The 14,796-nt window shown below is 36.7% G+C and overlaps 1 protein-coding gene across 2 annotated transcripts in view; it reads left to right on the top strand.

Annotated features, from left to right (window-relative positions):
• The window catches only part of SOX6 (SRY-box transcription factor 6), a 326,300-nt gene that overhangs the window by 248,927 nt on the left and 62,577 nt on the right, over positions 1-14,796 (top strand). For both annotated transcript variants that reach the window (XM_081345836.1, XM_081345835.1), the window contains one exon: positions 11,618-11,798. In XM_081345836.1, coding sequence (XP_081201962.1) covers positions 11,618-11,798 — 181 coding nt within the window. The remainder of the gene's footprint in view (positions 1-11,617; positions 11,799-14,796) is intronic.

Here is a 14,796-nt window from a genome sequence, read left to right as displayed (position 1 = left end):
TGCTCTTTAAGCAGAAGTTGTGAGTCCAGAAGGACCCCTAGACTGGATGTCAATCTCGTATGAGAAAGTGTAATTCTATGAAGGATAAAGATCCACTATTAAAAGGGCAGTTGGGTCTAATGGTTAAGGCACCAAGCTAGAAAGCAAGAGACTGTGAGTTCAAGTCCCATCTTAGCCAGGAAAGCCAGTTGGGTGACCTTAGGCCAGTCACTCTTTTTCAGCCCAATTCACAGTTGTGGGGAAAATAAGAGGAGGGTGTGTTGGATACGTTTGCTGCCTTGAGTTATTTGTACAAATAATAAAAGTTGGATATAAATAAATAAAGATGGAATGTATCCAGAAATTTGGGGGGGGGGGGGAGAACAAACAATTGTACAACAATTGTAATTTTTTTTAAAAGATTCTAAATGGAAGTAATTTTATTTGTTTTGGGAACTAAGCTTCATTTGCACGATGTTACTTATAACGATATATAAACAAACTAAGCGAACCCTGGGATGGAATAAGAAAAACTAAAACAGTATTTATTGTTAAAAGATCAGACTGTTTTAATTTTTTTTATTCCATCCCAGTGTTCACTTAGTTTGTTAATTTTAATATGCCTGGGATTTGCATTTTTAATGTTATCAAGGAATATATATATAAATTTGTTCAAACAATTTAAAGAGGAAGATCTTGTTTCCTTTCCTGAAAAGAGAAAGAATACAGGTGAAAAACAGCTCTTGAGCAAGTCCATATTATAGCTTGGATACAAAGTAGGGTAAAGTTCTCCCCCATGTTCTTGACAACTTCATAAAAAGGGGTCATAGAGACTGATCCTTCTCTGGAGATTGGTGTTTGGACTTTATATCAAGAGAAGCAATCTGTCAGATAGACCAGTAACCTTGGAGGTCTTCTAGTCCAAACCTCTGTATGCAGGAGACCCTATACCATTCTGGACAAATGACTGTCCAATCTCTCAACCATTCATCATATGATTTAGCCTCTTTACCCTTTATCATTTTTTATATTAATATATTTTATTAATTTTTTAACATGGTCACCTTAATATTTGGTAAACTTTTACCTTACTTAAGGAATTAATAAGACTAAAAAAAGAGAAAAAAAAGAACAAGAGTAAAGAGGGATAAAAAGATAGTATACTACTGAAAGTCCATGTTTCCCTTAAGCTAATACATATTTATTTCCAAAATTTTTCTATTCTTTTTTACCATAATTAAGAATATATTTAATCTTTAAATATTCCATTTAATAAATCTAGTCATCTGGTCTTTTAACTCTTATTCAAAACATTTTTTTTCAATCCATTGTTATTTTCTTAAAATCAATCACATTTACATATCTAAAATATGTCCTTATACACAAGCCATTCTAACTCTTTTATATTACTCATATTAAGAAATAACATAAGAAAAGAGAAGAAAGAGAGAGTACTATGTTATTTGAGGGACTCCTCCCTCTTAAAGTAAAATTCATATACAAAATCTTTCTATTACTTTAACCATATTGAAATAGGTGTTTCTTTTTTAAATATTCTCTCTGATAAGTCCCATCATCTATTTTCTTAGTTTTCACTTTGGCCTTCTTCTTTTGCCCAATATCTTTAATCAATATATTCTTTCTTGTGTTAAGTTCCATCCTTGAGTCCTTGAATTTGTGTTCAGTTATCTGTTTTATCTGCTCCTCTGTTGTTATTTCCTGGTATTTTTTGTTGTTGTAAAGTTAAATTGGAGATGAATTGGTTTATGTTTTCAGAGTTATTTTGGATATCTTTGTGGTTTGAAGTCATTGTTGTTTCAATTAGTTGCAGCATCTCATATGTCTCCTCTTGAAAGGTATTTATTTTTTCTTTGATAAGTTCTTTCTGCAAGTCTCTGGTTTTCCATAGTGTTCAAGAATCGAGGTTTTCTTTTCTTTGCAAATAGCTTTGGAGTCACAGTTTAGTAGATATTTATAATCCAAAAAGGTTCAAAAATGTTTCCTGAAGTTTATAATACTCTCTTTGTCTGCAATCCAAATTGTTTTCTTTTTTTGTCAGTTGTTCTCTATTGTTATAGCTTTGAAGGTCACAAGCACAGATTAGTTTTTTCCAGATTTTGCCAAGTTCTGTATAAAAGCCATAGCTGTCATAGTCTTTATCCACCACTAGATGTCAGCACTAGTTTATTTTTTAAATTATCAAAATAGAAAATTGCCTTTAAAATGAGAATCTTAACCATTCAACAATTCCAAACTTATCCAAATTTAGGTTTTATATTCAAATGTGCTTTTTGACTTCGGTTGCTTGTAGCTTGGGCTAGACTCTGAAGTTAGGCTAGCCTTTCTCCTGTTGGTTTCTGGAAGGCTTCTCCTGGACCGATCGGGTTTAATGCCGTCTCTCAGTGGTCCGCGGGACTTTCTTCCTTCTTTGCCGCCTCTTCAGGGCAGCTTCTGGCTCATTTAGGGTCTCCTAACAGGAAGAAATTCAGCCAAAGGGCACGGAGCCCCGAAATCCTTTGGCTGCTGCACTACTGTGCAAGACCGGAAGTCTACCCTTTATCATTTTTGTTGCTCTTCTCTGCACACTTTCTAGAGTCTCAGTATCTTTTTTGTATTGTTTGTATTCCAAGTGTGGCCTCACTAGTGCAGTATAAAGTGGTACCATCACTTCTTTTGACCTTGATGCTATTCTGTTGATGCAGTTTATGACTATATTGGCTATTTTGGGAGCTACAGCACATTGCTGGTTCATACTTAATGGTGATCGACTAGGACACCTAGATCCTTCTCACAGTTATTACTGTTGAGCCAGGTGCCACCTATTCTATGCCTATGCATTTGATTTTCCTGCCTAACTGCAGGACCTTACTTTTCTCACAACTGAGAGCCTTGGTGGAGCAGTGGGCTAATGCCTCCTTAAGTAACACCAGCTGCCTGCAATTAGTGCAGGTTCGCATCCCACCAGGCTCAAGGTTGACTCAGCCTTCCATCCTTCCGAGGTAGGTAAAATGAGGACCCAGATTGTTGGGGGCAATAATGACTTTGTAATAATGCTGCTTGGGGTGTGTGTGAAAGCCCTAATAAGCAGGCATATACATAGAATGAAGGCTGTTGCTAAGCACATTGATTTGTGCTTTAAATTGTAAGCTGCCCTGAGTCTTCGGAGAAGGGCGGGATATAAATGGGATTAAAAAAAAACTGAACTGCATTTTGTTCAAGTCTGTCAAGAATTTTCTGAATTTTGAATCTGTCTTCCAAAATGTTAGAAATTCTCCCTAACTTGGTGTCATCTGCAAATTTGATGAGTTCTTCTATTTTCTCATCTAGATCATTTATGAAAATGTTGAAGAGCACTGGGCCCAAGATAAACTCTTGAGTTACCCTACTGCATACCTCTCTTGATGTAGATGTAGTTTCATTGAGGTCCAGATGCTGGGTATGGTTGGTCCACCATCTAGTGTTGGTACTGTCTATCCCACATTGTTGTATTTTATCAAGAAGTAGGCTGTGGTCTATTTTGTCAAATGCCTTACTGGAGTCTAAATATACTGTACTTGGACTTTTAACTTTGTTCTATTCTCCTGTACTCCTTTTTTTTGTTCCCATCTAAGTGGCTTCTTCTGGACATGCTTGTGCTCATGAATGGACAATTTGTCTTCTCATTGGAAGCATAATATTTTTGATATGAGTAAAATTCACTAATTACCTCCAATCTTCAAGGTTTGAGTTGTCCATTTCCTTTGTATCTGGCATCATAGGGTTTCACTACGGATAGTCCTTGACGTATGCCCACAATTGAGCCCAAAAATTTTGATGCTAAGTGAGACATTTATTAAGTGAATTTTGCCCCATTTTATTACCTTTCTTGCCACCTTTATTAAGTTAGTAACACAGTTAAGTGAATGTGGCTTCCCCATTGACTTTGCTTGTCAGAAAATCACAAAAAGTGATCACATGACCCCAGATGCATCCATCTGTTGTAACTTTGAACTGTCACTAAATGAACTGTTGTAACTTGAGGATTAGCTGTTTTTGCTTGAGAAATGACATAAAGAAGAACAGAAAGATTAGTCACTGAGTTTAAGTGAGTGACTTTGGTAAGGGCTGATAGATGCAACTTGAAGCATAAGTTATGTATTTTTTTAATAATATTTTGCTTACACTATATCCTATAAACCAGTGGACAGAAGTGGGGCAGATAAGAGAAAGTATTTAGACTCTTTTCAGAAACTGCTGAAAAGTTATAAAAACCATCAGTTCTACTGTACATTATAGCATTTAGTTTTGTTGAAGAGGGCTATTACCCTACTTAATTTGCCCTATTGCAAATTAAACTTAATTTGCATTTGAACAGGTATATTCTTCTTGCAATGTGCAAATACTAATTTATTCTCATTTTACATATATTGAAAAAAGTGCTTCCATTGTTGGTTTTGTAAGGGTGTGTGTGTGTTCTTGTGTAAAGAATCTGTTCTTGTATTATTTGCGTGGAAAGGTTATTGTTTAATCTTCTATCAAGGGACTACAATCTTATTTATGTTTAACTGCAGTTAATTTGGCGAGACCCATTCTGAATAAGCATGCAGAGAATAGATTTGTTCAAATAATTCCCTTGCTTAATTCTGCATAGACATGCAGTGAGTAGCACCCTTGCTTTTTTCTGGGCAGACCTATTTGAAAGTCTGATTTGGTTGATCTTCCCAAAGGCTTCTTCTTTTTTTATTGATTTTTTAATATTTACATATACAAGTATTTGTGAAACAATATGGTGGTTGGGTAGTTAAAATAAGAAATAACCAGTTGTAAATAGTTCAGGTTACATAAAGAGAGATTCCCTCTCTACTTCCCTTAGTTATTGCATAGTCAAAATAGGCAAGTTAGTACATTTCTAATTGTAACCTAGTCAATCAACAAAACTTAAAATATATTTTCAGTAATACATATCAATATCCTGTTTTTAAATTTTATCTAATTGCAATAGGATATTCTAGAGTGGCCTATACTATATAAGAAAAAGCTTAATTTTTGGGTAACCCACAATTCCCTATTTCAATAAAGAATAAGTCTTTTGTCTACAAAACTTATATTGTCCATTACAAAACATTCTTATGTTTTACCATTAAAGTCTAATTTTCATCTTAAGAAATCACCAGTTATTAGAAATATGTTTTTGTCTTAACCATTCAACAATTATTAAAATACTATCTTTTATATATAAAATTCTAGGTTCTATACTATGTTTCAAAAGCAACCACTGAATATTCTATAAGTCATCTTGACCATACATCAATTATTAAAGTACTATCTTTTGATATGTCATTCCAAGTTCTAAAATATAGTTTGGAGTTATATTCTAAAAGCTTACATTTGTTTTCCTTTACCGATCTAAAAGCTAAATGTAAAATCAGTTATATTTTTAGGGATTCCCCTTAATCCATGAAAGAGATATTTTTATAGTCTATAGGAATCCCAAAAGAGAAACAAGTTCAGTTTTTTTTAAAATCTAACTCTTGCCTTCCTTTTGTGCCAATCATGCTTCCCTCTTGGCATTTTTAAAATCTCAAATGTATCTTCCTTTCTTCCTATACCCCTTATTTGAATCCAGGGAGTGTATCCAAATGTCAGTTTTGCAAGGAAGATGTCCCCTTTGTAACAATTGTATTTTTGCTTTGATAATTCAGTTTTTGATGGTTGATATAATATAGTTGTAATTAAATCAGTCAAATCTTTTTGTTCTTCCAATTCTATCTGGGTTAGGTAGAAAGTAGTAGCTGGTATTATGATTGTCCTTTGATTAATTGAATTCTCAATATATTGTATTTGAAAGCCTTTAGTGTCTTCACTCTTGGTATTGTTTTCTTCAGGCGCCGCTCCTTTTTGGGTTATAGGTTTTGTAGTTGCCATTAAAGTTTGGACTTTAAGGTGTTCTGTAGGTTGCTTTTGTTGTTCTTTGAAATCTCCTATTTTAGTGTTAGTTTCCACTTCTTCTATTTGATTTTGGGTTATCTTTTTCTCATTTAAAGTCAAAATTTGATTTGGTGGCTTTAGGTTGTCAGATTTTTCTTGCAATTTGGCTTTAATTTGCTCTGTCATTGCCAAAATCGTGTCCAGTATCAGTTTATAATCAAGTGGTGGGATGTATTCATCCATTTCATTGTTGTTTGCAGTTAAATCTTCCATGGAGGCTGTTTTAATAATAGTCAAAGATTTTCCACCTCCTGAAGAGTTGTATTCAGTGCCAGGTGTTCCCACCCTTATCTTAGTGTCAAGGACAGCTGTATTATTCAGTCAGCTCTCACAACAAAAAAAGGAAATTTACTTGCTGTACCAGGTTTCACCACAAGATGTCATCAGTAACATATAGCATGCAATGTAGGAATTTTCTTTTCTTTTTCCAAATTAATATAGAACTTTTGTAGGATTAGTCCAAATTTTTTCCTTAATTCACAGCTTATAGAAAAGATAGGGTAGTGGATTCCCAGCAACAAATAGAAGCTTTTTAGTAAGTACAGATGAAATTACTTAATTTCTTTGCTGAATTAAAGTTCTTTTATAGCTTTGAGGCTTTAAGCTTTGTTCCCAAAGTAGATATTTGCCGTTTTCTCAAAAAAATGGGAGAAAAAGATTTTCAGGAAAGCCCCACAGGAAGATGATTAGGGAATAAGAAAGGTAAAAGCTCACCCAGGTCCTCCAGATTGCTTCTTAGTGCTAGGTAGTGCTTTGGCTTTCGGCAGGGAGCAGCTTATTGATCGGCCATCTTTATGGCCGGTCTCTACTTCTTCGGGCTAAAGGAAATGATTCCAGATTCCAGCAGAGGGCTGCCACCCTTCCGTGATCACAGGAAAGTCCTCCTCTCGGTAATCGCCCTGGAGGGGCGATTTTTGACCCTTTTCAGGGTCCTCCAAAAAAGAAAGAAATGGATGGCAGGAAGCAGGCTGTTCCCGCACTTCTGGAAGCACCACGCACGCAAACTGGAAGCCCCAAAAGGCTTCTTTAGGGCCTGACAAACAAAGTTCATAGTAGGTATATGTTGCTTATTGTGTTGCTATGTTTCAGGGACATAGCTACTGTATGTACCTGTATTGAATTCTGAAATGTTGTGACTTAGGTGTGCATATGTCTTTGTTCACATGAAATGTGCTGTCTGGCAGCATTGATTTGAGTAAGGGATGAACAAATATTAGGCAGAAAAGTAAGCAGTAAAGGTCTGGTCCAAGAGAACTAAACTGTCTGTGTTACACAGGCTGCCCTAGATAGCTCTAAGACGAAGTCAGGACCACTTTCCTTATATTGTCAGGGGGAAAAAATGTTTCAAATAAATCCTGGGTATAAGGACATTATGTATGTAAATGAATGCCCTTAGTTCTGTGCCAGCATAATTATTACAAACATGAGGAATATTTCTATTTCTATTAGAAATAGAAATTAAGCTACTGTTTAAAAGAGATGAAAATATTTGCATACAACTGACACATGTCTGATTGGATGTTACATGGAGCATAGTTAGCAAAATCCAGTAAGCATGTTCTGTGTTCCTGCCTGAATGGTTTATGGGAATTGATTTGATAAGATAAAATAACTGAGCCAGCCTCCACTCGGTATCAGCTATAAGGATGACCCTGGCACTGGCACAAAAGTTTTGTCACACTATTTTTTTATCCAATATGACTGATTGATAAAAAAAACTACATATTTTACTACCACAAACACTGGAGGGTATAGTCCCTATATAATAATAAAACTAAACTATCAAGAAAGTGCAGTATTATAAAAATGGCTTAGTTTTCAATTTCCCTATGGCCCTATTCAATAAATTTCCTGCTGTAAGATGTGCTGTGTACAATTTTGACAGCAAGAAGAATGCCGGTGATAAGATAATGGAGAGTATTATTGTATTCTTTCATATATTTCTCAGCTTTGAAGTCTTCAGTTCTGCCTGCTAAAATATAGATGATGCACCTTTCTATCCAGCATATCTCAGCTTTGGGCATACTTTAAATGAAAGAGTCAGGTTGCCAGGCTCTTTTCATTTTAATTATAGAAACTCAGTATTCTGCTATCCCAAAAATGCTGTGCCTGGCTGATTGCTAACAAGTTCAGCAGAAGGTATAAGCTCACTGACGAACAGCAAAAGATAGTATTGTAAAGAGGAACACTAGATCAAAAGAACCAAGTTCTTTCTGTTCTTGCGTTTCCAAAAGTAGTAGCACAGGGTGTTTTTTTTATAGGAGTTCTTCAGACTAATTTTGACCCATTTCTTAATTATTTATTTATTGGATTTTTTAAAAAATTCCATTTATATCCCGCCCTTCTCCGAAGACTCAGGGCGGCTTACAAGCTTAGCAGTAGCCTTCATTCTATGTATATGCCTGCTTATTAGGGCTTTCACACGCACCCCAAGCGGCATTATTACAAAGTCAGCTTAATTGCCCCCAACAATCTGGGTCCTCATTTTACCTACCTCGGAAGGATGGAAGGCTGAGTCAACCTTGAGCCTGGTGGGACTCGAACCTGCACTAATTGCAGGCAGCTGGTGTTACTTAAGGAGGCATTAGCCCACTGCTCCACCAAGGCTCTTTGCCCTTTAAAAAGCAACAGGAATATAAAATATAGGTAAGTGACACTGAAACCGAAATAGAGATAAAATCTCAGTGTTCGGTAAAACAAAACAAATGAACAATTACATCTAACAGTTAAACGTTTGGCAGAAAAGATGTACTTTTAGCACCTCCAAAATATTGGGGTGTTAAGGACCAGATCCATCTCCCTAGGGCAGGGGTGTCAAACTCAATTTCATTGAGGGCCGCATCAGCATTGTGGTTGCCCTCAGGGGGCCGGGTGGGTATGGCCAGGGTGGGCGTGGCCTACTGCGTGGGCGTGGCTAGAGTGCGAATAGCCTACTGGGTGGGCATGGCCAGCTCTACGTCGTTCGCATCAAGGGTGCCTATGGGGGCCTGGGCAGGAGTGGGACAGATCTGAGGGTCTCTGGCAGAAGGAGGGTCTCTGGGCCAGGGCCAAGGCAGTGGGGGGCTGTTCCCTCACTATTTCCAGGATGGCTTCGCGGGTCACATGAAACCACTTTGCGGGCCGGATCTAGCCCCCAGGCCTTGTGTTTGACATGTCTGCCCTAGGGGAATACATTCTTCAGCCTGCGAATCACACAGGATAGGAAAGCTTCAAGCGTTCCAGATAAATATAATTCTAGCAGTGGAGATATCTTCAGAGTGGTTCATTGAAGAGACCAGGAAGTTTCCATACAACATAAATGATCCTACACATAGAAGAACACTGAAATGGCCTTAAAAAGGAATCCAGTAACCTTTATGTAAAAATCAGCTTAGCCAGGATATTTAGAAGGAAGTGAAGAAAAAACTTAAGATTGGCCAGCTTTGATATGTTTTAGAGGAGGGGGCGGGGGAGAGAGAATCTCTCTCAGGTTTTCAAGATTCTTATTTTATTCTATGGTAAAAAGTAGCATTCCTGATATTTCTTTCCTGAACTTGCCTACTTCAAAAGGCTGACACATAGTCAGGACTTAGTGTTTAGGGTCTTGAAAGTCAGGGCCAATAGCTTGTGTTGTCTGGTGGGCAACTGTGGGTAACTTTCCGTATAGGATTGATATCATCCGTATATTTGTTCTAGTCTGGCTGCCACATTTTGTACCAATTGACAATTTCTAGATGCTTTTCAAGAATGATCCCACATACACTACTTTGCAGTAATGAAGGTGGTTGACACCCGAAGTATAGGTAGTTGATGTTAAATCTGGCTAACTCAGAAAGGGTCACAGCTGGAAAAGAGTTCCTTGACACAGCCACCATTTACAAATCCAGGAAGAGTTTGGGATCAAGGAGCATTTGTAAGTTGGGAGAACACAAACTGCTCTGAGTAAAACTATTTCAACTCAAAAAAAGATCAACTTTTTTTTATCAACATACCCCTCAATCTTTCTGGATTTAGTTTCACTTTGGTTTCTGTCACCTGGCTCATTACTGAGGTTGGACAATATTGTACTGATTACTCTCCTGGATTAAAGATAAGAAGATTAGAAGAACTGAGTGTCATTGGCCTATTGATAGCATCCAGTTCAAAAACTCTTACACAGAAGTTACACAAACTGAGCAACTCCCTGTCATAATTTAAAAATCAAGAGTCTGAATATGCCAATACCAAATTCAGATTGTTTTATTTTTCCATGTATAAGGTATACGTATATGCATGCAGTATGTTAGAAACTGACATGTTAGCATTTCTTCTTAAAAAGTTGATGAAAGCATAACCTGACCTTGTAATATTTATTTAATGACAATCATATATCTAGTTATACACAGCTAGAGTATATGATTCATGATACAGAAATAATGCAGAATTTAAGTGAAACTTCAGAAATATGAATTTTGGGAATATGGTATATTTTCTTTCTCATGGATACATGCATACAGACAGACTTATAAAAACACTCCACTCATAAATTGTAATTAAGGTGGCATACATCATATAAAATAATTTTCAAACAATAAAATAAAAGATAAATACAAAATAGACCACTAACAAATCACAATAAACACACAAACACAGGCTAGCTTTGCTGCAAGTTTTAGTACAGTAGCAGCTTGAACCTCTTCCGGACTCTCATCCTTGCTTTTGACCAAATACATAATAGTTAGTGCAAACATTCAGGATTAAAAGCCATTGATCAAGGGAATTTAATTAAGCAGCACTGAAGAATTATAAAAACCAAACTGTTCATCCCTTCTTATTTCTTTATTATTATTATATATCATCAAATCAACTCTGATTGACCACATAGACTTTTTCTGTGATGTGATGTTCTGTCCTATCAATAGCAACCAGTTTACTAAATAGTAAGAACCAGATGTTATTTTACTTCATTTGTACTGGCATCTGCTGTTGTTGGTAGGCTAAAGATACAAATATTTCATCATCAGTTTGGGTGTGTGCCAGTAAATATACTAATAATATTAAGCATATTGCTACCCTTTGAAAGAAATGAAGAAATAAAATTTATTGAAATTATATTTATTTATTAGATTTATGTGTCACCCATCTCATCTAGAAAAGACTTTATTTGAAAAGTCTTTCATAAAACAGAGTGGCAAGAGGATCATAGCTACAGTATATGAAAATAAAACTAAAACAATTAAGTCATCTAATCTTCTTTTAATTTTTTTACCATAATGCTGCCCCTCATTCAAGTGCATATTAACAACATGCATGCCGTATTGTAGTTTAAGAAGTTTCCAGCAGACACAGTTAAACACTGCAACATTGCTGGTTAGATTTTTTTTAAAAATCATTCTTTGTGAATGCCCTGGGTTAATTTAGATCTCAGAAAACACATTAGGAAATTAAACAGTAATGCAAGCTAATTCAGATTTTAATTTGTCAAAAAGAACGATCTAGCCACATAGTTAATGTAAACAGAGGCACAGCACAGAAAAATTAATGAGGTTTCCCTTTCATTGAATCTTCAAGGAGTGTAGATAATTAGCTTCTTTTGTTATTATTGCAGGAAAATGCAGCATTGTCTGGAAGGTGTAAAATAGCTGTGGCTTCCTAAGTGATAATGTGTTTCATTTGTCTTCTCCTAATAATTATTTACATTAAACTCTTCTAGGATGATGCTGCACAGCCACTGAATCTCTCTGCTAGACCCAAGACAGCAGAACCTGTCAAATCCCCGACGTCGCCAACGCAGAGCCTCTTCCCTACGAGTAAAACCAGCCCTGTGAATGTGGCCAATAAAAGTGGAATCCCCAGTCCTATTGGCCTGACTCTGGGGAGAGGATCCTCTCTAGGTACTCAAAAAGGAACAAATCTGGGTCATTTCAAATAGGGACGAGAGGTCTCTAGTCTTCTCCTGTGGGCCTAGTTTCATGTTATTATTATTATTGTTATTATTATTTTTGCAGAACCAGGTGTATTCAAGGTTTCTTAACATTTACAAGGTCTTTGACATTTATTGCATGGAAGCTCTGTCACACTTATTAGGCCTTTGATTTTTATTTTATCTCAATAGATTTACATGGGAATCTATGAGGGAAAGTAGTCCTTTCAATATACTTTAAAGGATAAATTAAAGGTAAATTTAAAAAAAAATCACAAATTCTTTGAGTCATGCTCAGCTAATCCATTGGAGTGAGTGGCTATATTAAATCTAATAAATAGTCATAACAAATAGGGAGGCTTGGTTCTTCACATCTGAGGCTGAACAGTTGTTTCAGATTAAGCATGACCTTCAGGTCCTATTAAATCTATCGGGTCCTCCTTAAAGCTGCATCTTTTCCTGGGTTCGTGCAGTAGTTACATATTCCCTAGAGGCACTGCTAGCACACTTATCTCTTTCCAAACATCTCCTTAACTCAAAGACAAACTTTCCTGGATACACATAGATTCTCTACAGAGGGGCCAAGAGGTGTAGCTTGCACTGTCACATTTTAGCATCAAATCTCAATTTATTGGTACAGTCATTTGATTTACTTATTATTCAAATTTATTTATGTGCCCATCTCCCCCAAAGGGGGCTCTGGGCAACGCACAACAATAAATAAGTCAGCCAATACAAAACAGATAAAAATCTAAAAAATCACAGTAATCCATAGCATCAAAAGCAAAAATGTCATGGAACAACTCTGTGGAGATTGATTTGTGACTGACTTCTTTTAGGATATTTTCCCAGTCCAAATGCTAACCAGTTCCAACCTTGGTAGACAGACAAGATCAGGTCAAGTAAATAAATAAAGATACTACTGAAAATGTAAACAGTCTGAAAACTCTAGTAAAAATAAATCAAGGTGCGCAGTGAAAAATTGGGACTAAGATTAAACATAAAGATGACCGAACTAATGACAATAAGCACAACAACCAAATTTAGAAATAACAGTGAATATATTAAAGGGCAGAAGCCATCCACCACTTTAGGATCAAATGTCAACAATGAAGAAACAGCTATTAGATATACTGCAGACTAGTGCTTCATGCAGAATAACAAAATAATGGGGGTGGGGAAAATATTCAGATGCCCTGATATGCCTATATCTACAAAGATCAGAATAGTGCAGGCAGTGATATTCACTAGGACACTCTATGGAAGTGAACATTGGATTTTGAAGAAGTGGGATTGAAAAAGTAATGACATGTTTGAATGTTGATGTTGGGGAAAAAACTCCTGAGAATACCATGGATGGCCAAGAAAACAAAGTAATCTATGAACAAATCTCCAGAATTTCACTTAAGGCACAAATGACCACTCTCAAATTATCCTACTTGAGACCTATTATATGAAGACCTCTAGAGAGCTCTGATGTGAGGAAAGGTGGAAGAAAAGAGAAGACCCTCAGCAAGGTGTACAGACTCAGTTATAGTACCAATAGTAGCAATAAGTGCACTATTGGATGACTTGAAGGTTTAGGTTGGAGCCAATTCATCCTAAAGAAAACCTATATATGTGGTTGCTCAGAACTGATACTGATTTGTTGTCCCATTATTAACTCTTAATATTTCAATGTGTCTGCAAAAAAAAACACAAAAAACCCCAGAATGTAAAAATTTAATAAACCTTGATGCATGCTTTTGTTGTCCCATGCAAGGTGTAATTTCTAAGCACTCTACAAAGCAGTCGTCCAAAAAGCATACTGCAATAATCTACATACAGTATATTGTGATTAAATCATATATTATAATGGCCAATCTAAGGTCTCAAGAAACCTATCCAGTTGGCACACCTATCTAAACTGGGCAAAAGCATGTAGTTGAAATATTCCTAACACTAAATTATTTCTACAGGTGAAACTCGAAAAATTAGAATATCATGCAAAAGTTCACTTATTTCAGTAATGCAACTTAAAAGGGGAAACTAATATATGAGATAGACTCATTACATGCAAAGCAAGATAGTTCAAGCCGTGATTTGTCATAATTGTGATGATTATGGCGTACAGCTCATGAAAACCCCAAATCCACAATCTCAGAAAATTAGAATATTGTGAAAAGGTGCAATATTCTAGGCTCAAAGTGTCCCACCCTAATCAGCTACTTAAGCCATAACACCTGCAAAGGGTTCCTGAGCCTTTAAATGGTCTCTCAGTTTGGTTCAGTAGGAATCACAATCATGGGGAAGACTGCTGACCTGACAGTTGTGCAGAAAACCATCATTGACACCCTCCATAAGGAGGGGAAGCCTCAAAAGGTAATTGCAAAAGAAGTTGGATGTTCCCAAAGTGCTGTATCAAAGCACATTAATAGAAAGTTATGTGGAAGGGAAAAGTGTGGAAGAAAAAGGTGCACAAGCAGCAGGGATGACAGCAGCCTGGAGAGGATTGTCAGGAAAAGGCCATTCAAAAGTGTTGGGGACTTTTACAAGGGGTGGACTGAGGCTGGAGTCAGTGTATCAAGAGCCACCACACACAGACGGATCCTGGACATGGGCTTCAAATGTCGTATTCCTCTTGTCAAGCCGCTCCTGAACAACAAACAACGTCAGAAGCGTCTTACCTGGGCTAAAGAAAAACAGACCTGGTCTGTTGCTCAGTGGTCCAAAGTCCTCTTTTCTGATGAGAGCAACTTTTGCATCTCATTTGGAAACCAAGGACCCAGAGTCTGGAGGAAGAATGGAGAGGCACACACTGCAAGATGCTTGAAGTCCAGTGTGAGGTTTCCACAGTCTGTGTTGATTTGGGGAGCCATGTCATCTGCTGGTGTTGGTCCACTGTGCTTCATTAAGTCCAGGGTCAACACAGCTGTCTACCAGGAGATTTTGGAGCACTTCATGCTTCCTTCCGCAGACGAGCTTTATGG

The sequence above is a fragment of the Vipera berus genome (assembly GCF_964194415.1).
Source record: "Vipera berus genome assembly, chromosome: 1".
Lineage (NCBI taxonomy): Eukaryota > Metazoa > Chordata > Lepidosauria > Squamata > Viperidae > Vipera > Vipera berus.
The sequence above is the reverse complement of the archived record's forward strand: the minus strand, read 5'-3'. Positions and strand labels throughout refer to the sequence as shown.